The sequence below is a fragment of the Stomoxys calcitrans genome, chromosome 2, assembly GCF_963082655.1.
Source record: "Stomoxys calcitrans chromosome 2, idStoCalc2.1, whole genome shotgun sequence".
NCBI lineage: Eukaryota > Metazoa > Arthropoda > Insecta > Diptera > Muscidae > Stomoxys > Stomoxys calcitrans.
Genome location: NC_081553.1, coordinates 188,092,030 through 188,116,719, shown reverse-complemented (window position 1 = coordinate 188,116,719; position 24,690 = coordinate 188,092,030). Strand labels below are relative to the sequence as shown.

General features: G+C 39.1%; 1 protein-coding gene across 8 annotated transcripts in view; it reads right to left on the bottom strand.

Annotated features, from left to right (window-relative positions):
• Positions 1-24,690, bottom strand: part of LOC106086729 (low-density lipoprotein receptor) — a 922,896-nt gene that overhangs the window by 142,538 nt on the left and 755,668 nt on the right. For 6 of the 8 annotated variants that reach the window (XM_059363916.1, XM_059363908.1, XM_059363911.1 and 3 more), the window contains 2 exons: positions 20,779-20,901; positions 15,369-15,592 (listed from right to left, as the gene is read on the bottom strand). In XM_059363916.1, coding sequence (XP_059219899.1) covers positions 15,369-15,592; positions 20,779-20,901 — 347 coding nt within the window. The remainder of the gene's footprint in view (positions 1-15,368; positions 15,593-20,778; positions 20,902-24,690) is intronic. The other 2 variants (XM_059363909.1, XM_059363910.1) reach the window with 1 other exon arrangement.

Sequence of the window (24,690 nt, the reverse complement as noted above, 5' to 3'; positions counted from 1 at the left end):
AAGGGACGACATGACGCAGAAGAAAATCATGAAGGGTTTATTAATATTTGTCTTACATTTCTGATTGTCATATAGATTGGGAAAAAGATTAGCCAGAAGTCGATTCTTTATACGAACGGTACGGGCAAAATAAAAATTCTCTCTGTAATGCATTGTCCGGTCCGCTAGACTATCTGGAATGTCTAATATCTCTGACTAACTTCCTTACATCAGAAAAAAGAAGACGATTATCGGATGAACACACACCATGAAAGTGCCGATAGAGTGTGCGCCAAACAATCCACATCACGACGATGTTCAAGGGAGGCAATAGAGTTGGATACCCCACTGTCCCCAATCAATGCCATCGTTCTCCTCTGTACACGGTCTAGTAGCTTCAGGGATGGTTTTGAAGCTCCAGTCCATGCATCTGAGTTGTACTCCATTTTCGGTCTTGTGAAAGTGGTATGGATGTTAAGAAGAACAGAAGGAGTGAAGCAATTCTTACACCGTTTAGGGAAACCTAAGCAATTGAATGCTTCTTTCGATACTTCGAATACATATTTAGCCCAATGGACATCACAACTTTGTATTTTCATGCCCAGAACATCAAGAGCTTCTGATTGCTCAACATCTACACAGTTAATAGACAAAGTTGATTGTAATGGGTCAGCCAATCGTTTGTGTGACAACAAGCAGCAATGAGTCTTCCGTGCAAAATCTACTCGAATCATTCGACCTCACTCAGAAATGGCCAGCAAATCCTGACAGAGAGTATTGTCCATAATCCGCATCTTGTTCTCAATCTCTCGCAGACTTGGCCTATGGTCGAAAGAGTACGAATGACAGAGATAACTATCATCCGCAGATGAGTACATCGGAGTCGATGTCTGACCCAACAGATCGTTGATGAAAATAAGAAAGAGAAGGAGAAAGAACAGAGCCCTGGGGTACACTTGCGGCCAATTTTTGCTCATTGGATGAGAATGGCCAGCAAATCCTGACAGAGAGTATCGTCCATGATCCACATCTTGTTATCAATCTCTCGTAGATTTGGCCTATGGTTGAAAGAGTACGAATGACAAAAATAACTGTCATCCGCAGATGAGTAGGTCAGATTTGATGTCTGACTCAGCAGATCGTTGATGAAAATAAGAAAGAAAAGGAGAAAGAACAGAGCCCTGGGGTACACCTGCGGTCAATTTTTGCTATTCGATGAGAACTATAACGACTCGCGATCTCTGAGAAAGCTCGAAACAAATCGAACGCAGCCACTGATTCTGCTGTCTTCCAGAGATCTTTGGACGAGTTTGCAAATTGGTGCTATACGTATCAGAGATTACAAATTACAAATAGAATCGGCCCCATATGACTTCTCTGAGGGACCCGAGATGAGGCCAATATAGGGCGAGATAAAAATTCCTTGATAAACAACTTGTTGAGTCCTATAGGGTAAATATGATGATGCCCAGTTCAAAAGGATGATGATGTCAAGTTTGAAAATCAGAAGGCCGTGATTTATCTTATCAAAGTCTTTACTAAAATCAGTGTATATCGCATCGAGCTGACACCGAGCTAAGCCTCAAAATTAGACTCTAAATACTACAGAAGATGGTGATTAACCATGCTCTTCATAACCTTGGGGAGAGCGGAGCATATCACAATTGGCCGGTAATTCGCAGGGTTGTTTGCCTCACCCTTTTTGGGTACGGCTGAGCTTGGGAAGGGCTCCACAACAACACCGAGAGGTGGCGCCCTATACTAGCTGCTATTAAACGAGGCATGAATTTGGCTGTGGATTTGTGGTTAGTGGAAGACTGAAGCACCTTGTCTGCAGGTTTACTCCGATGGATGAGAGGCTAATCATAATCCGCATAAAGGACAAATTCTTCAACATCATTTGCGCCTAAGAACGAACAGACCAAGCATATTTTCTACGAGCGTTTAGAAAGAGAATATGAAGCACCTTGTCTGCAGGAAGACTGAAGCACCTTGTCTGCAGGTTTACTCCGATGGATGAGAGGCTAATCATAATCCGCATAAAGGACAAATTCTTCAACATCATTTGCGCCTAAGAACGAACAGACCAAGCATATTTTCTACGAGCGTTTAGAAAGAGAATATGATCGCTGTCCCGCCCATGATAATAAAATCGTTCTGGGAGATTTCAATAGGAAAACAAGGAAGGAAAATATCTTTGACCCAATGGTTCGAAAATTTTACCTATACGAAGAAACTTACGATATTGGAATAAGGCTAATAGACTTCGCTGTGGCAAAGAACATGGTAGTTAGCAGCACCAGATTCCAACATTGAAGAATTAACACGGCTATATGGCTGTCACCAGATCATATCACCAAATATTAGATCATGTTGTGTTAGATGGAAGGCATTTAACAAGCGTGTTTGATGTACCATCAATACGTGAGGCGAACATCGATTCGGATCACTACCTTGTTGCTGCAAAGAATCGCATTTGTCTAAGTGTGGCGAGAAACGCACCATCTGACACTGCACGGAAGCTGGACATCGGAAAGCAGCAAACACAATAGGTGGCAACGGAAACTAAACTCAGGTGACCCAATTGATTATAGATAGCACTCACTGTCCCGATAGCATAGCAGTGCAATGGCAAACCATTGCCCATGTTATGTAAAGATCAGCAACATCAGTACTTTGGAACCAAAAGACTCCCTCAAGGAACCTAATGTACGACTACTGAAGCCAAGAATGCGCCGTAAAGGGCAACTTTACAGCCAGTAGCAACGCGCCAGATGAAGGAGAGGTATAGGGAGAAAAGGAATAAGGAAAAACGTCTCTTCCGCAAGAAAAAGAAGAGGAAGGAAATGGAAAGACGTGAGTGTGAGCGAATTGACATGTTGTCGAGCGAATCGACATGTTTAGGGCCAGAATGAAGTTCGAATTCTCTACCAATGAATTGAACAACAAACTGAGGGCTTTGGTACAGGCTTATGCTCCTGCAGAGATAAGCTGAGGATGTGGAAAGAACACTTTTCCTAGCTGCTGGTATCCGATGATGGTTACCATGAGTATACCACAGAACCTATTTCTTATGACCGTATAGAATGTGTACGGCCTAGTTAGAACGAGGTCCATGCTGCAGTAACCCGACTGAAAAACATTAAGGCAGCAGGAGCCAATGGGTTGCCGGGTGAACTGTTTAAGACCGAAGGCGACACTCTGATAGGACGTATGCATCAGATTGTCTACGCAATCTGGCTTAAAGAACGCATACCCGATTATTGAAATCTCAGCATATTATGTCCTGTACACAAGAAAGGGGACAAAACAGTATGTGATCGCTTACAAGATACTGTCGAGCATACTGTGTGAAATATTTAAGTCTAAAGTCAACGAAATAAATGGGCTTTATCAGTGTGGCCTTAGACCTGGTTAATTCACCATAGGCCAGATATTTACACTGCATAAAATCCTGTAAAAGACCCGAGAAGGGCAAATCTACACCTACCATCTCTTTGTTGACTACAAATCCGCCTTCGATAGCCGTATACGTTCAAAGGCATTTCAAGCCAGGGCAGAGTTTAGCATTTGCAGGATGGCGCTTGCTGATACGCGCTCGTCAGTTATATTTATATTTTTATCTTTGCAAAATTGTTGGCCTTCAATGTACCCATTTTATTTTACCATATTTATGTCAATGGAACCGGCGTTGGGATACTTCTTACATAACAGGAGACTGCTTTGTTGGGTGTTTTCAACCCAAAAGGCGATAATGGGTAAACAAGCTTTCACTTTCACTTTCGGATTTCATTTTGTTTCAATATTTTTTCTTTAGCTTAACTACCACAAATCTTCAAATTACCTTAAAAAATATTTAATTCTACCATATAAAGCGTAAAAGATATGTTTTAAAGTAACAGTTTTGGTTCCAGACATGGCAGTCAATTATACCAATAACTATTTAAAGAATCATTATTCTCTCCATTGAATATGCCTTGTTGTGCTCTACTTTCAAACCAACAATGAAACATAAGCCAAATGTTATGAGTGTTTATTTGCTCTATACAATTGTTTTAATTGAATAAATATCAAAAACAGAAAGAAACACTTCTATTTTTTTTTTAACCCATGACCACATAACGCCGCTGGATATTAGAAGCTGGTAGTTGCTTAGCTTCCCTAGGAAATTCTTTTTGTGGGTATTGCTGTTGAAGTTGTTTTTCTTTGTTAAATAACATCGAAGAGCTACTATGCTGTGGGGTGATTCAAAACAAATATATATGTGTGTATGTGTATTCTCTTTATGCGTCTACCACTAACCACATAGCAGCAGAAAAAGAAGAAGCCACAGCAATAGTAGCAGCCGCATTATAAAAAGTTGTTTTTATATGGCTCCATAAAGCTATGGTGGTCGGGGTGAAATAAAGAGCATAAAAACGCATTAATTTCTAAAAGAAATAAAACATCGAAGCACACACGCATACACGCACATATAAAAATAAATACGCACTCATAAAGTGGCCACTGCATTCAGACAAGTAATGTAATTAAACACGGTCATCTCTTATTCTCATTCTCTTGCACTCTCTCTCTCTCTCTGAGTACATGAATGATAGAGCAATGTGTTGTTGGGGCCCCTACTGCAGTTAATGAGTATAGCATACGCGCTCACTTTCTTAAGAGTTATGTTGAATGTGGGAATAGTTTGTTTACTTTTCTCATATGCATATATTTGCTCTGACATTAAGACATGAGTATGGGCAGCATGTGGTATGAAATGCTTTGTATGAAACAAGTGCCCCAACACTAGCAATGAAGGCGCTAGTGCCGGGGCACAACTGTATAAAGAAGGACAGTTTGAAAAGCAGTATAGCCCTATCTTCAAGGTTTATTAATATAATAAATTATAAATATTGTATTTGTAAATATCTAAATAAAGTGAGGATATATGGAAATTTGTTTTCTTGGACAAAGAAATTTTCAATAAAAAGAGAATTTATGGCAATAAAAATGAAGTAAAATAAAATAAATTAAAATAAAATAAAATAAAATAAAATAAAATAAAATAAATTAAAATAAAATAAAATAAAATAAAATAAAATAAAATAAAATATAATTAAATTAAATAATATAAAATAAAATAAAATAAAATAAAATAAAATAAAATAAAATAAAATAAAATAAAATAAAATAAAATAAAATAAAATAAAATAAAATAAAATAAAATAAAATAAAATAAAATAAAATAAAATAAAATAAAATAAAATAAAATAAAATAAAATAAAATAAAATAAAATAAAATAAAATAAAATAAAATAAAATAAAATAAAATAAAATAAAATAAAATAAAATAAAATAAAATAAAATAAAATAAAATAAAAATAAACTAAAAAAAATTAAAATAAAAATAAATAAACTAAAAAAAATTTAAAAAAATAAAATAAAATAAAACAAAAGAGAATAAAATAAAATTAAATAAAAAGTTTTTTAAATAAAATTCAAACGGTATATCTGTCGAAATTTGATTATCACATAGAGTGAGATTAGGATAAAGTAATATATGTGATGTCTCAACAATGACTGAAACAAAGACAATATGAATACGTGTGACTTGCAATCAACGCTACCGTAAAGGATTGAGCATCGCTGGTTTAATTCCCAACAGAGGTTTTGGTCTGTAGGTACTGTGACATCACAATTAATCAACTCATAGTATGAAAATTTGCATAGGTTTGGGTCTGCTGGGAACCTGTATCGAGGGCAAGGGAATTGCTGTTGAATCTTCATATGAAGTGACTGAACAAAGCCTTTCGGAAGGCATGCCCAAAACAGAAACCGCCGCGAAAGACGAACCAATCGTGGTGCCCATCGGCATTACCACTACTCTAGAAGAAAAACAGGAGCGCATGGGAATTAAAGCTACTTTGGAATGAAAGCAGGAGGAAATGAAGGAAAATACGACAGAGGGATGGGATGGAATATCATCGCGGTCTGGGCAGGTTCCAAAAGGAGACGAAGAAGTGCGAAGAGAAGTTCCTTGGCGAAATTCTGCTAAGAACAAATAAGGTACATGTAAGGTATCTAGGTTTCCCAAATTGATCTCCAAAGATACCAGCACGCGAAGCTTCTTCAGTATGGAAGTTGGAACATACACCAGGAGGCGCTGGAACTACTGATGGAGACGGACATTCTAGGCAGCCAGTGAGAGGTCGGCGATCAAGATATCGCAAAACCAACAGGAGCTCACAGACAGTTTTGGAAGCAATGTTAGATATACGGAAGATAAGTCTAAACCTATTGAGGTCTATATTTATAACTTTATTGACAAGAAATGCTTGGGCTGAGGGAACTTGGCATGCTGAAGGAGAGAGCATACGGCCATGATTGCATTCGGGACACCATGGATGCCGCGGATGGACTGAGGAGGGTCTCAGACTACCCGCAAGACCATTTCTAGATAGAATCCTCAGGATTCGATTACTCGAGAGAGAAATGGGAGGCGTATGCTTTGTTTAAGAAAGATGAGATCTCGGTTTTCACAGCTGGCATCAAGGTGGAGTCAGATATTGAGGAAATGGGGGTCTACTCCGAAATCCGCAACATCGGTATATCGGTGAGACTGCTAGACAAGTGTTTGGGCAGAGAAACCGTGAGGTCGAGGTGCATAGTGAAGTGTTTCGAATCCATGAATAGACCCCAGTGCAGAGGCGGTGGAGAGGTGGGAGTCTGTTCATGGATGACAAACTGCCAGGGCAGTGGGCTACTGTCGACAGCTCTTGACCTTTGGTAAAAATTCATGGAGTACTACTTCAGAAGTTAACCGGACGGTGTTAGGTCATATGGCCGCTCAAAATGAATATTGCAAAATGATTAATGGGGAAGATGGCGTCATGAGAATAAGACGATCGAGCACCTACTCTGCTTATGTCCGGATATACCGGGACACAGGCTTTCCATCTTGGAAGGTTAGTTTTTCTCCGATCCCCGGCGACCTCTCCTCAAGTACATGGGGCAAAAATGATGGTTGGGAGGAAAATGTCAAAAAATCTAAAATCCAAAACCAGGAACACGAATAAAATCCGCCCTGAACGGATTTTCCCCCTCTTCAAGTGAAAGTGTCCGTTTGGGGGCCCCAAACATGGACTTCATATTCTTATTCCAGGGGTCATTTTTGAGGGGGTATGCAAAAATTAAATTTTTTTTGCAATTTTCCCCCATAAACTGCATTTTGATGGCCGACGCGATTACATCCTATACATACGGCCATGTAAGCACTGACGAGCAAAACCACAGGTTGACATTCGTGAGGACTTGCCCCGATAGGAACCAGCTCCTGATTCCTTTCGGGTAATTTCTACTTAAATTTTCAATTTTTGTACCCTCCACCCTCATTCTGTAAATTTTGCATAATTACTTCTTATTAGTGTAGGTCGGTTGGGATTGTAAATGGGGTAAATCGGTCCATGTTTTGACATAGCTGCCATATAAACCAAACTTGGATCTTAATTTCTTGAGGCACTAGAGGACGATTTCGATTTGGTTGAAATTTTGAATGAGGTGTTTTGTTATAATTTCCAACAACTGTACTAAGTATGATTAAAATCGTTCAATAACCACATATAGCTGTCATATAAGCTGATCTGGGGTCTTGACTTCTTGAGTCTCTAGAATACGCAATCCCTATCCAATTTGGCTAAAATTTTGCCAGACGTGTTTCTTTATAACTTCCAACAACTGTGCTTTGTATGGTTCACATCGGTCCGTAAGCGGATATAGCTGCCATATAAACCGATCTCGAATCTTGACTTCTTGAGCCCTTAGAGGGCACAATTCTTATCTGATTTAGCTGAAATTTAGCATGACGTGTTTTGTTATGATTTCCTACAATTGATATAGCTGCCATATAAACCGATCTTGAATCTTGACTTCTTGAGCCACTAGAGAGCGCAATTTCTATCACAAACTTAGCAAGCCGTGTTTTGTTATGATTTCCAACAACTGTTTTATGTATGGTCCACATCGGTCTATATCCTGATATAGCTGCCATTTAAACCAATCTTGAATATTGAATTTTGAGCCACTAGAGGACGCAATTCTTATCCGATTGGGCTAAAATTTTGCATGAAGAGTTTCGTTATGACTTTCAACAACAGTCCGAAGTATGGTATTCAAATCGGTCCATAACCTGATATAGCTGCTATATAAACCGATCTGGGGTCTTGACTTCTTGAGCCATTGGAGGACGCAATTATTATCCGATTTGGCTCAAATTTTGTACAATAGCCTGATACAGCTCATATATAAACCGATCTCCCTATTTTACATCTTGAGGCCCAATGACTTCTACTATGGTTTCCAATCGGGAGGTACAGGGAAAAGAACTCGAAAAATGCGATCTATGGTGGAGGGTATACAAGATTCGGCCCCGCCCACATTTCTATATCTGTTTAGGATATCAAAGAATGGCCTCCGAGTGAAGTCACCTCTTGATGATGAGCTACCCATTCAAGTTAAACCTAATTCTTGGTAATTCGAGATGAAAATCTGTCTGTGGGAGCAGAATTGCCCAAAAACTCTAGTCTCTGTCTGGTCAAAAAATAGCTATGAAGCCGTCACGATAACGAGGATATGAGCGATCACTCGCTTTTTATATGGCTACAGGGGAACAGGCTTTTCATATTGGGGAGGCGATTTATCTCCTGGGAACAATGGACATGCGTTCATGTGTCCTCCGCACAGCAGTGCCACCAGTCAGCACACACCGACATTCAGCTGAGCCTGGTCCGGCGCTCGTCCGATGAGATGGGAGTGGCGGATAGGCGCTTGCCTTCATACTCTCTTCCTACATGTCTTCATTTTTGTATTTCAAATGTGGGTATAATCCGGTCTGATCTCTCACAATTTCTTCACTTGCTGAACAACCGCTTTTTTTGGTGGGCCCATTCACCACTGTGGCTGCCCTATTCAAACTTACTTGTATTTTTGTGGCTGCCCTTTTCTGTGGCTACCCTATTAAAACTAAACATATCAGAAAAAGCTTCTAGAGAATTTAAAAAAAAAAATCTTAAAAATGTTTGGTTGAAACCAGAGATCTGCTGCGGTGTATCGCACTTCCGGTGCACCGCATGAATACTTGTACATTCGAATCAACGCAGCTAACGCAATCATTCAACTCTACTCAACGCATGTGACATGTACAAAAACACAAATGATTTGGCGGTGGTGCTGATGTGTCAATATATGTATCGCTTTGAAGCAAACGAGCAAGTTCCGAGTTTAAACTACCATTGCACGTAAGCTCTTGAATATGCGGTGGTATGATGAGTGTTAGCCAAAAACAACGCAAATACCACGACTATATTTTTAACATAAAAAAAGCTTGAAAAATTCTTAAAAATTATGAAAGTTATTATTTAGTTGCGAAATAAAATATAAGCAATGTTCGAACATAATTTTGTTAAGAAAATGGGATCTCGCATCGTTATAAAAGCAACACTGCAATTATAATTTCAATCAATGATTAATCTTGTTGCGGTGTTTCCATTCTCATCTTACATATCTTATAACACCAACATGGACAAAGACGATGTTAAAAGCGGTGGTACATGAAGAATCAAAATGAAGGTGCGAGTATTCAAATGATAGTAACCCATATCAATGTGCTAAGCATAACACCGCATGAATTGCGGTGGCGATACCTACTAACACCGCATTTTTATGAGTATACCGTAAATCAGCAAAATAAAACCGCTTGCAGTTCTCTGGTTGATATGTACTAACACCGCATTTTTATGAGTATACCGCAAATCAACGAAATAACACCGCTTGCAGTTCTCTGGTTGATACGTATTAACACCGCATTTTTGTGAGTATACCGCAAATCACCAAAACAACACCACTGGCAGTTCTCTGGTTGATACCTACTAACACCGCATTTTTAATGAGTATACCGCAAATCAGCAAAATAACACCGCTTGCAATTTTCTGGTTGATACGTACTAACACCGCATTTTTATGAGTATACCGCAAATTAGCAAAATAACACCACTGGCAGTTTTCTGGTTGATACCAACTAACACCGCATTTTTATGAATATAACGCAAATCAGAAGAAGAACACCGCTGGCAGTTTTCTGGTTGATATGTACTAACACCGCATTTTTATGAGTATAACGCAAATCAGCAAAAAAACACCGCTTGCAGTTTTCTGGTTGATATGTACTAACACCGCATTTCTATTAGTATAATGCAAATCAGCAAAATAGCACCGCTTGCAGTTCTCTGGTTGATATCTACTAACACCGCATTTTTATGAGTATACGGCAAATCAGCAAAATAACACCGCTTACGGCTCTCTGGTTGATACCTACTAACACCGCATTTCTATGAGTATACCGCAAATCAGTAAAATGACTCCGCTTACAGTTCTTTTGTTGAAACTTAATTTTCATATTAGCTAATAGTTTTCAAATTTTAACTACTTAGAAAACAGGAAACCAAATATTACTCTTCCCGCCTATTAAACAACAATTCTAGCCAACCATACTTAAATGAGAGCACAAAATCATTTTGCCGTTGCTAGCATCCGCTGTGGCAACGGACAACCATAAGAACCTTAATTTATTTATTTTTATTAGTATTTAATTTTACTTCCTGTCCAACTTCCTTTGTCATGATAGAATCATGCTATGCTTGGAATATTTTATTTTAAAATTATGGAATTTTATGGTGCAAACGAACAAAGAGCATAGAAAGTGGTATAGAGCTGGTGGAGGAGGGTATGAAAATTAGCCCGGAAAATAGAAAACCACAGGAAAAACTATAAAGCTTTGCTATGGCATAGCCACCAAAACAAAGAGGGAAAACAGCAAAGGAAATGGACATACACACACACACAATCTATATGGCATCAACACTAACACAAAGGCAAAATTAATGTTATTAATGGAATGGAATGGAAAGGAAACATAAATGGGTTTTTCATGTATAGCATTTAGTTTGTTTCACACTTAAATGGAAGTATACATAGACCCAAGGTAGTTATTTAAAATTTGTTGTATTTATACAAAATATTGACAACTATTTGTTTTATGGTGACCTTTAAGTCTATTAATTTTCTTCTAAATATACACAGACAAACATTACTACTCTATAAGAATAAGGAATAAAAGCTTCTTGTTTTAGTTGCACAACGAATATCTGGGATAGCCAGATAGAGCTTGCAATAAGTATTAAATGACCTTGTCCTGACCAGATAAGTTAAGATTTTATTTACAGTTCGAAATCAGATTCTGACAATTTTTTTCATTGTGATATTACCGTAGCTACAGACCAAATCCTTTGGTGCAAATCGAACCCACTACACCGAGTCTACCAGCAATTCTGCTACCGGGGCACTTAACTTTAAGCAGATTCTTACCCAATTTTTCCAAACTTTGCTCTCTTGTTTATTAACAAATAGCCGAAATGGGCCCGCTCCGCTGCGCCTTATTATACACTCCACCATAGGATGGGGGTATACTAATTTCGTCATTCTGTTTGTAACACCTCGAAATATGTGTCTGAGACCCCATTTTAAGTCAAACTAGCCATGTCCGTCCGTCAATCCGTCCGTCAATCCGTCCGTCGTCCATCCGTCGTTCGTCCGTCGTCTGTCCGTCCATCCGTCCGTCCGTCCATCCATCTGTCTGTCGAAAGCACGCTTACTTTCGAAGGAATAAATCTAGCCGGTTGAAATTTTGCACAAATACTTTTTATTAGTGTGGGTCGGTTGGGATTGTAAATGGGATAAATCGGTCCATGTTTTGATATAGCTGCCATATAAACCGATCTTGGATCTTGACTTCTTGAGCCTCTAGAGAGCACAATTCTCGTCCGATTTGACTGAAACTTTACACGCAGTGTTTTGGTATCACTTCCAGCAACTGTGTTAAGTATGATTCAAATCGGTTCATAATCTAGTACAGCTGTCATATAAACCGATCTTGGATCTTGACTTCTTGAGCCAATAGATCGCGCAATTCTCATCCGATTTGGCTGAAATTTTGAATGAGGTGTTTTGTTAAGACTTCCAATAACTGTGCTAAGTATGACGCAAATCGGAACATAACCTGATATAGCTGCCATATAAACCGATCTGGGATCTCGATTTCTTGAGCCTCTAGAGGGCGCCATTATCATCCGATTTGGCAGAAATTTTGTACAACGGCTTCTCTCATGACATTTAACATACCATGACCATATGTTCTGAATCGATCAATAGCTTGATATAGCTCCCATATTAACCTATCTTCCGATTTTGCTTCTTAAGCCCTTACAAGGCGCAATTCTTATCCGAATGAACTGAAATATTACACAATGATTTCTAAGGTCGCATTTTTTGGGTCGGGTTTTTTGGGGTAAGGGGAGGGTCCGCTACCATCCGATATAAAAAAAAAAAAAAAACAATTATATAACCTATGTTTCCTTCCATAAAAACCTACACAATCTGTGAAAATTTTAGGAAAATCGGTTCAGTCGGTTTACGTAGAGTAACCAACAAACCGAGTCTCATATAGTCATGATCGGTCATATGCCCATTTGGGGCGTTTTTCAGGGGTCGGCTGACCGCCTATACTTCGACTAGATTTTTGACGACATATGCGTAATCTACTCCCGTATACCTTTCATTTGAGCCCAATGTTGATATGGACGTTCATTTTGTCTGCTTTTAGTAGTTTTTGGGTTAGGGCGACTTCCTGAGTACTTGGACCCAATGTTTAATAACCTATTCGTATTCTACTCTTTAATGCCTTTCATTTGATATCCAGATTGTCCTTATCGGTCAACTTTTGCTTGTGGGTGGTGTTTTTGTGGTAACAGGGTACGATCCGTCCCTTCCGATATCAATAAATTATAAAGCCTTTTCCTTCTGCCTGACTATATTCGTAATTTACTACCGAATATCTTCCATTTGAGTGTCATATTGTCATGCTCGTCCAAAAAAACCTATTTTAGAGTGTTTTGGGGTCGGGTTGGCTCCCCCCGTTCTTTGGACCTTATTTTTAATATAAAATTCGTACTTTTCTCCCGAAAAGCATTCGTTTGAGTCCCTTATTGTCCCGATCTTCTGATCGGGGAGAGTCCGCCCCCCCCCCCTTCTGATATCAAACCAGTAAGGAAGGGCGAAAGTCAGGAGGGTGTGGGGGGCTATATCCAATTCTGAACCAATTTTTATGGACCTCGGCAAGCAAATATGTTCAAATCGTAATAACTACGGTTGACAAATGACAAAATTTTTGCAAATTACCCAAAATCTGACGAACATATATATGGGAGCTATATATGTAATTCTGAACCGATTTCAAGCCAACTTCTCAGATAATGTGGTCGTCGTTGGGGAAAACGTGGTGCAATATTTCGGCAAGATTGATCAAACAATGCGCTTGCAGTGGCTCTTGGGGTGAAAATCTGGCGATATACGTAAATGACAGCTATTGGGTTGCCCAAAAAGTAATTGCGGATTTTTTTAAAGAAAGTAAATAGATTTTTAATAAAACTTAGAATGAATTTTAATCAAATATACTTTTTTTACACTTTTTTCTAAAGCAAGCTAAAAGTAACAGCTGATATCTGACAGAAAAAAGAATGCAATTACAGAGTCACAAGCTGTGAAGAAATTTGTCAACGCCGACTATATGAAAAATCCGCAATTACTTTTTGGGCAACCAATATATCTAAAATTGGGCAGATTTTTATGAAATTCGCCAATAATATCGGGAGCCATAAGAAAATCCTTTCTGCCGAATTTCGAGAGAATCGTTCAACAAACGAGCACTTTATTGCAATATTTTTCAAAATCGGACGAATATATGTATGGGAGCTATAACCAAATCCGAACCGATTTCGAGCAAACTTCTCAGATACTGTGACAGTTTTCGAGGAAAACGTTGTACGAAGTTGTGGGGAAATTGGTCTATGAATGCGCTTGCTGTGACTCTGGGAGTGAAAATCGGGCGAGAGCTATACCTAAATGTGAACCGATATCCATGAAAATCACCGGTAATGTCGAGAGTCATTAGAAAATCCTTCCTGCCAAATTTCGAGAGAATCGGGTAACAAATGACCATTTTATTGCAGTATTACTGCAAATCGGACGAACATGTATATTGGAGCTATATCCAAATCTGAACCGATTTTAATGAAATTCGTCTGTAATGTCTGGAGTCATAAGAAAATCCTTTCTGCCAAATTTCGGGAAAATCGGTTAAAAAAATTACCATTTTATTGCAGTATTACTGCAAATCGGACGAACATATGTATGGGAGCTATATCCAAATCTGAACCGATTTTAATGAAATTCGTCTGTAATGTCTGGAGTCATAAGAAAATCCTTCCTGCCAAATTTCGAGAGAATAGGTTATCAACTGACCATTTTATTGTATTTTTACTGCAAATCGGACGAACATATATATGGGAGCTATATCCAAATCTGAACCGATTTTAATGAAATTCGTCTGTAATGTCTGGAGTCATAAGAAAATCCTACCTGCCGAATTTCGAGAGAATCGGTTAACAACTGACCATTTTATTGTATTTTTACTGCAAATCGGATGAAACATATATATGGGAGCTATATCCAAATCTGAACCGATATTAATGAAATTCACCTGTAATTTCTGGAGTCATAAGAAAATCCTTCCTGCCGAATTTCGAGAAAATCGGTTAACAAATGACCATTTTAATGCAGTATTACTGCAAATCGGATGAAACATATAAATGGGAGCTATATCCAAATCTGAACCGATTTTTTCCAATTTCAATAGGGATCATCTCTGGGCCGAAAAACACACCCATACCAAATTTGAAGACGATCGGATTAAAATTGTGACCAGTAGTTTGTACACAAATTAACATGGACAGACGGACAGACAGACAGACGGCTAAATCGAATCAGAAAGTGATTCTGAGTCCATCGGTATACTTATCAATAGGTCTATCTCTCTTCCTTCAAACTAATTCACTATGTTTTAATACCCTGTACCACAGTAGTGGTGTAGGGTATAAAAATTATTAGGTTGCCCAAAAAGTAATTGCGGATTTTTTTAAAAAAAGTAAATGCATTTTCAATAAAACTTAGAATGAACTTTAATGAAATACCCTTTTTTAACTTTTTTTCTAAAGCAAGCTAAAAATAACAGCTGTTAACTGACAGAAGAAAGAATGCAATTACAGAGTCACAAGCCGTTGAAAAAATTTGTCAACGCCGACCATATGAAAAATCCGCAATTACTTTTTGGGCAACCCAATATATAGCCTATGTTTCCTTCCAGACAAACCTACACAATCTGTGTGTTTCTTCCTGTGTCTCCCGAATTTCCCCCAAAAATCCCAAATTTTTTATGCTTGCCTCAAAGAGATTTCACTTACCACTTCATCAGAACCATCATAACAATCTGGATCGCCATCGCACTTCCATTTCTTGTGTATGCAGGCTCCATTCGTGCAGGTGAATTCATGTCGTGCACATGGCTCCTTGGCACAGTTCTTTTCATCGGAACCATCGCCGCAATCATCATCGTGGTCACAAATCCAGCGTTTCTGTATGCAACGGCCATTGCCGCAGGTAAATTCATCCGAACGGCAAGTCTCATCTTAATGTTGAAGTAAAAAATGAAACATCAAGGCAAAAGAAAGTTGGCAATACATTAAAACATGTTTAAGTTAAAAAATGGTGAATTTAAACATTTGTGAGTTTTTTTTTACTACAATTTAAAGCCAAAGGATTAGTAGAGTGTTAGTTAGAAATAACAGAAAAAGGTGCAAAGGATTTCCACAAGTACTTACTTACACAGAAAACAAAATTACAACGAATTTACATAGTAAAAGTTTAATGAAAAGGGAAAACAAAAACAAAATTATCACCTTGAAAACTGGGAAGAGATTAATTAGCGTGAAGTAATGAACTAAAATTTTTTCAAAACACATTTGAATTCTCCTAGGCAGAAAACAATGCATTAATGCCATCTATTGTAGAACATTGGAATTTAGAAAATTTTGGTAAAGTACAGCACAACATGGTTAGCCAAAAGTATGGGGACTGTTTCGTCGCTTGATAAGGGGGGATAGTAAGAAAGTTTATTCTTATCAGCTATTCCCAATGACAATAATGACTATCAGGTCATGTGGGGCCAAAAGATTCAAAAAATCGTTCTAGCCTACGCGTTTCTATTTAATAAGCGTAAGCACTAAGGTAATTTTTCATAGTATGGGTCTTTTTTGTGAGCCACAGTACTAAAAAAAGATTGTTTAGGCTAGGCGGCAAAGGGGAAGGCCATTATCTGCGACGAAAACTTTAAAATAGGGTAAACTTCTTGGTTATCATTCTGACGAGAACATCCAATAACAAAATTTTCAGAGGTGGTTATCGCCTAGAGCTGGCAAAATATCGATGGCACTATCGATATTTTATTTTTTGTCTGAATATCGATTGATATGTGTCTTATTGAGACTTTCAGCAAAAATATGCGATCCGACACCAATGGTATCCTATAAGCTACATTGCGCCTATAGAGGGCGCATTTTTCTTCCGATTGAGCTAAAATTTTGTGCAATGATTTATCTCACGACTTCCAACTGACATTATTATACCCACCACCATAGGATAGGGGGTATGTTCATTTAGACATTTCGTTTGAACACATCGAAATATCCTTTTCCGATCCCACAAGATATGCATATTTGGGATTGTTGTAAAATTCTAAGAAGATTTGACGATGTCCACGTTTCCTCAATAAAAATATTTCGACATCTGACAAGGTCCACTACTTAGGAGTGATCTTGAATAGGAAACTTAATTGAAAGTGTCACATTCAGGAGCGTACTGAGAAGGCTCACAGATGTTGGGCACTATGTGGACAGGCCGTACGCTCTAAATGGGGCCTGAATCCGAGGATAGTCCACTGGCTCTACAGGAGCGTGATTAGACCAATACCTACTTACGCCTCAGGAGTTTGGTAGACTGCTATAAAGAAAAAGTGCAACATAAGGACCATACAACGGGATCAGGAGAAACATGTTGTCTTGGCATAGGTGGAGCGATGAGGACCACGCCCACTAGGGCAATGAAGAATATTCTAGATATCCGAAGCATAGATATACAGATTATGTGTGAGGCAGCCACTGCGGCTATGAGACTTAAGGCGATGGGAGAATGGATTGAGGATGGAAGCAGCTCATACCATCGCGGTATAATCATGGTGACGATAGGAAACCTGCAAGGAAGGGAAAAGGTTTCCGATCGGATATCTGAGACGACACTTGAGGTCGAGTGCAAGGCACTGATGTTAGCGGCACAGTCCTGGATTGCCATTTGGAAGATCATGTTACATGGATGGATCAAAGCTAGAGTACAGAGTGAGCCTGGATGTCTACATTGAGAACTCATGGACTGAGATCTGTTTTTGACTGCCTGACCATAATACGGTCCTGCAGACGGAGATCTGGGCAATCACGGAATGCGTGAGGTGGGAGTGGAGCTAACACGAGGACGTCGAGTGTGAACATCTTTACGGACAGTAAAATTGCCATAAGGGCAATAACAACCAGGACGGTAAGGTCACGAACAGTCTTGCAGTGTTAGAAGGAGATTAACGCCATCTCTGAGTATGGCACAATCCGCATATGTTGGGTGCCGGGCCATAGCGGAGTAAGGGGGAATGAAAGGGCAGACGATTCAGCAGTGAAGGCTATAGGACTCCCCTTAAAAAACTGAGTTAATCCGATGTCTTTCGGGTCGACGCAGTTCGAGTTAAGGGAGTGGGCGACGAATGCGCATGTAACACTATGGACCAATGCAACAGATGGTAGGACTGCGAATATCGTATAGGGTGATCTGGATCGTGAGAGGACGAGGCTATTACTGAAGGGAAGTAAGAAGGAGGTCAGTATAGCTATTGGTCCGATTCGGACCATAAGTGAGTTGAATGTCGAAGACCATAGTAGAAGTCATTGGAAAATATTTGAGTCTATTCGGATAAGAATTTCGTCTTGTGGAAGCATAATCGGGAGATTGGTTTATATGGGAGCTGTATCAGGCTATAGATCCATTAAGACCATATTAGACACGTATGTTGGAGGTCACGGGAGAAGCCGTAATATAAAATTTCATCAAAATCGGATAGGAATTGCGCCCTCTAGAGGCTTAAGAAGTCAAGATAGCAGATCGGTTTATATGGCAGCTATATCAGGTTAAGGAACGATTTAGACCATACTCAGCACAGTTCATGCAAAATTTCATCCAAATCGGATGGCTCAAGAAATCAAGTATCAAATATCGGTTAATTGGTCAGCCATATGAGGTTATGAACTGATTTGAAGCATACATAGCACAGTTGTTGGAAGTCATAACAAAACACCATACGGCACGGATGTCGAAAAGCCTAACATAAGTCACTGTCTCAAATTTCAGCGAAATCGGTTTATCAGGTGCTTTTTATGGGGCCAAGATTTTAAATCGAGAGATCGGTCTGAAGAGGGATGTCGAAGGGCCTAACATAACTAACCGTTCTAAATTTCGACGAAATCGGACAACAAATGCGCCTTTTATGATGGGACTGTCGCAAATTTTAGAGACATCGTTCAATAAATGCGCCTTTTTGGCAGATATATCCAAATCTGAACCGATCTTGGTCATTTTGCAGAGAGATGTCGAGCGGGCTAATTTAACTCACTGTCCCAAATTTCAGCGACATCGGACAATAAATGCGCCTTTTATGGGTCCAAAATCTGAAATCGAGAGATCGGTCTTTTTGGCAGCTATATCCAAATCTGAACCGATCTTGGTAATTTTGCAGAAAGATGTCGAGCGGCCTAACTTAACTCACTGTCCCAAATTTCAGCGACATCGGACAATAAATGCGCCTCTTATGGGCCCAAGACCTTAAATCGAGAGATCGGTGGCAGCTATATCCAAACATAGACCGATCTGGGTCAAATTGAAGTAGAGTGTCGAAGGGCCTAACACAACTCACTGTCCCAAATTTTGACAAAATCGGACAATAAATGCGCCTATTTTGAACCGAAGACCTTAAATCGAGAGGTCGGTCTATATGGCAGCTATATCCAAATCTGGACCGATCTGGGCCGAATTGAAGAAGAATGTCGACTGGCTTAACACAACTCACTGTCCCATATTTCCTATGGCCCTAAGACCTTAAATCGGCGAATCGGTCTTTATGGGGGCTATATCATTATATTCCGCCATATATGGACAAAGAAAGAATCTATGCAAAGTTTCAGCTCAATATCTCTATTTTTAAAGACTTTAACGTGATTTCAACAGACAGACGGACGGACACGGCTAGATCGTCTTTGATATTGCCGATGATCAAGAATATATATACTTTATAGGATCGGAAATGGATATTTCGATGTGTTGCAAACGGAATGACAAAATGAATATACCCCCATCTTTCGGTGGTGGGTATAATAAAGATATTGAGATGAAACACTGCTTAGACTCTTTTCCATAGGCTGGTTAAATTCGAAGATGGGCTACATCAGACTTTATCTAAATATAGCCTCTCTATTGACCGATCTTTCGATTAAAGATCTAAGAACCATAAAAGCCATATTTACCTGATTTCGCTGAAATTCGGCTCAGTGAGTTGTGTTGAGCCACTCGTTATTCTTGCTAGTTAAGTTCGAGATCGACCTGTATTTGGATAAAGTTACCATTTTAAAATTTGCCATTAGAAATAAAGGAAGCGCTGGAAGAAATGTTTTTGGTTTAGTCATGGAATCGCAAACATTTATTCGTTAACAAGAGGTAGTGTAGCGTTGAAAAGGGTGGTACTTTTCACTAAAACGAGAATTTTCTTTTCAAATTTTATACTTACGCTTCAATAACTAAAAAACATTTTATATTTATAACAAAGTAATGAAATAATAGAACCAACACCAGTAACAAAACAAAAAAAAAAAAGGAACCAGAAACCAAGGAATACATAAAACAGGATAAGGAACCAGTAGCAAAAAGGCAATAGTGTGGAAATCCACAACCATAAAGTTAAAAGAAAACCATATAGCAAATGTTTTATTGGGTTGCCCAAAAAGTAATTGCGGATTTTTTAAAAGAAAGTAAATGCATTTTTAATAAAACTTAGAATGAACTTTAATCAAATATAGTTTTTTTTAACTTTTTTTCTAAAGCAAGCCAAAAATAACAGCTGATAACTGACAAAAGAAAGAATGCCATTACAGAGTCACAAGCTGTGAAAAAATTTGTCAACGCCAACTATATGAAAAATCCGCAATTACTTTTTGGGCAACCAATATAATAAAAAGTGCATCTATAGTCTAAGAAGAAAAACTCTAGTATTGAAGTGCAAGAAATGAAAATCTAAAGTGTATGGATACATCATTTATTTTCAACTCTGAACATAAGAACAACTCTTTAAGTTTACATTTTACTTTTTGCCAGAATTGAAACAAAAAGAAGAACCAGAAACAAGTTTGTGCGTGTATCCTTTTTAAAACAAGAAGGAAGATATGTGAGCTACAACGTAAGCAGGTGCCATAAAAGATAACCACAAAAGAAACGGAAAGAAAAAAACATAAAACAAAGCTACATAATAAATTGTGCAGGTGTACAAGAACAAGAAAATAAAAGGACACAAAGCCACACACCATCACCACATGGCCAGGTGAAGGTGTATGTGTGCATCTCTTCTATGTGTGTGTGTGTGTGTGTGTTTTTCACATTTTTGGCAAACTACATGACTGTGACTGTGGTGTGACAAAAGCGCATATAGAGTGTTATAGGGTATTTGGGTCTTACTGCATGAAGCCTCATCGGAACCATCCGCACAATCTTTACTCTGATCACACATCCAGGCCAAGGGTATACATTCACCCTCGCCTGTTCTACACGTAAATTGTTCGGGCGAACATGTTTTACTATCTGCAAAAAGGAAAAAAGACAGAAAAAAATACATATATAAACATTTTATAAAGTCCAATGTCAAAGGCAATTAGAAATTAAATTTTAAAACTGTAGGTGAATGTTTTTAGAAAAAAGTTCAGACAAAATCAAAAAATTTTTTTTTTTTTTTTTTTTTTTTTTTTGATAAAATTAGCAAAAAAAATATTTTTTTTTTATTTAAATTTGCTAACTATGATTAGCAAATCGGTATGGCTAATGATGGTCGTGGTTATTTTCCTCTTTTTTTTTGTTGTTTGTCTATTTTAATTTGTTTATGGCCACAACATAATTTTATTTTCCTTTATTGGCAAATTGATTTGCCATTATCGTGGTGCAACATTTATTTAATTAAATTATTGCTGTGATAATTATATGCAATTAAGCGATAATTCAATGGCGCTTTAATTGCAATGTCATATTGTTATAATTATGGCATTTACAAAAGCAGTAAGGGCATAGGGTTAATAAAACTTGAAGTTTGGCTTGGCTATTTAAAATGCATTGGAATCTAGGGTGGCCAGATGTACAAAGTAATGATTGGTGAAACAATATATCCAAATATACACCGATCTGAACCATATATGACACGGATGTCGAAAAGCCTTACATAAATCGAGAGATCTGTCTATATGGCAGCTATATCCAAATTAGGCAGCGAGGCCAAATTAAAGAAGGATGCCGAAGGGCCTAACCCAACTCACTGTCCCTAATTTAGGCGACATCGGACAATGAATACGCCTTCCATGGGCCCAAAACCATAAATCGAGAGATCGGTCTATATGGCAGCTATATCCAAATCTGGACCGATGGGGGCCAAAATTAAAGAAGAATGTCGAAAGGCCTAACACAACTCTCTGGCCCAAATTTCAGCAAAATCGAATAAGAAATGTGGCTTTTATGGACCTTAAACCTTAAATCGAGAGATCGGTCTATATGACAGCTATATCCAAGGAATTTCCTGCTGCCTGCAAAGTCCTTAATTGTTTACCATACCACTCCCCTTAGTTGGTTCAAGCCTGGAATCGTGTCCCCATCTAAGTACCGGTGTCTGTTAGCCGCGAAAGACGGCTGGAAATGCTCCAACGTCTCATCATCTTCCCTATATGCCCTACACATGCTATCACCGATTATGCATAACTGAGCTCGTAGTCCTATGTGTCCCTTTATGACACCAAAAGCTATACTGACCATCAGTCCAAGACTGTGCCGCAGGTAGCAGTGCCTCGCACTCTACCTCAAGTGCCGTCACAGGTATCCGATCGGAAACCTCTTCCCATTCTTTTAGGTTTCCTATCGTCGTCTCGATTATACCACCATCCTCAATCCATTCTCCCATCGTCTTAAGTCTCATAGCCGCATTGACTGGTTCACACTTAATCTGTATGTCTATGCTTCGGATATCGGAGAATAGTCTCCAGTGCCTTAGTGGGCGTAGTCTACATCGCTCCGCCTTTGCCAAGACAACATGTTCTCTGTACTTGTCGTATCGTCCTAACGTTGCACTTTTTCCCCATAGCAGTCCACCAAACTATTGAGGCGTAAGTAAGCGTTGGTCTTATTACACTTCTGTAGAGCCAGTGGACTATTCTCGGATTCAGGCCCCCATTTCTGGTTCCTCGGACCTAGCCGGTGATTCCATAGAGTGCTCTCTATTGATGCGAAAATCTTTTGGAAGCACTCTAACAGATGACTGAGCCTTCGGGGTTTTACTCTAAGACGCTCGAGATACAAATTTGCTGCGAGGTTCCTTGTGAGTCGATGTACCCGGTGTCTAGTCACTGGTCGTGGTGGAGGATATGATAAGGAAAGGGTAGATATTTTGGGCGGTGAACTCGTTTGAATCATACAAATCAATGGTTCTGGATAATGTTTTGCTGGACACTATATCGATCGTATTATGGTCAGGCAGGTCTATAAAAAATCTCAGTCCCTGGGGGTCTACATTGAGAACCCAGGGACTGAGATCTGTTTTAGACTGCCTGACCACAATACAGTTCTGCACGCGGAAATCTGGGTGAACACAGAATGGACAGTAAACAGGCCATAAGGACAATAAAAACCAAAACGGTAAGATCACGAACAGTCTGGAAATGCAAGAAAGAGATTAACTTCTTCTCTGAGAATGGCGCGATCCGCATCGTTTTGGTGCTGGGCCATAACGGAGTTAGGGTGAATAAAAAATCAGACGATTTGGCAGCGAAGGCCAGAGGACTGCCTTCGCAACAAACTCCGTTAACCAAAAGTCTTTCGGATCGACGCCGTCCGAGTTAAGAGCGTAGGCTACACTGTGGAACAGCGAAACGGTCGGTAGGATGATGAACATCGTATGGGGAGATCCGGATTGTGAGAAGACGAGGCTTTACTGAAAGAAAGCAAGCAGGAGTTAAAGTAAAGCAGGGCACATGAGCTCAAAAAAAATGCAAATTTTTCCCATGAACATTCCACTAAGGAACAGGGGCAAACTTCTCACATATCAATGAGTGCAGTCCGATTCAAGTTTAAGCTCAAAGATAAGGGGCCTCCCTTTTATAGCCGAGCCCGAACGGCGTGCCGCAGTGCAGTGTGGAGAAAAGTTTTACATGGCATAGTACCTCACAAATGTTGCCAGGATTAGGAGGGGAAAACCACCGCCGAAAAATTTTTTCTGATGGTCTCGCCAGGATTTGAATCCAGGCGTTCAGCGTCATAGGCGGACATGCTAACCTCTGCGCCACGGTGGCCTCATAGGCCTCCTCCTATGAGCTCACTTATGCAAAATCGGTGCGGCAAGTGATAGCATGTGTAGGGCATGCGAGGAAGATGATGAGATCGGCTTTCGCGGCTAACAGAAACCGGCACTTAGGTGAAGACACAATACCAGAAATAAATCAACTAAGGGGCGTGGTATGCCCAACAATTAAGAATTTTATAAACAGCACGGAATTCCTGACTTAGATCTTCTTTTTCGAGGTTACTCTTAAGTATTTAGAGAGCACAACAAGCCGATTACTGGCTTATGTGTATGTCCATAGTGGCATGAAGCGGATTAATATCCGCAAACTCTTTTGAACCTAACCTAGTCATATTGTCATTCTGGAGCTCTCAATAGGCCTGAAGTGGCCGACTGGATCATATCATCAGTGAGATGTTGAGGAAATGTCTATTGAAATCCATGATGGTGAATTTCCAAGATACAGCCCGGTCCAAATTAACACGATTTTTATACCCACCACCGTAGGATAGGGGGTATAGTCAGTTAGTCACTCCATATGGAACTCATTGAAATATCAATTTCCGACCCTACAAAGTATATATATTTCGGATCGTCGTAAAATTCTAAGACGATTTAACGATGTCCGTATGTCTGTCCATCTATCCGTTCGTCTGTTGTAATCACACTAGAGCCTTCAAAAATTAAGGTATTGTGCTGAAATTTGGCACAGATACGTCTTTTTGGAAACACGCTGGATTGGCTGAAAGTGCCAAATTGGACAATATTTGGATATAGCTGCTATATAGACCGATTTTCCGATAAAGGGTCTAATGCCCATAAAAACTTTATTTTTCATCCAATTTTGCTGAAATTTGAAAGTGAGTGAGTAGTTTAAAGCTTCCCGATAACTGATCCAAATATGGTTCAGATCTGACTAGATATAGCAATCATATAGACCGATTTCCCGATAAAGGGTCTGAAGACCATAAAAGCTTTATTTATTAGCCGATTTCGCTGAAATTTGCAACATTGGGTTATTTTAAGCCTCCCGACATCTGAATTAAATATGGGTTAGA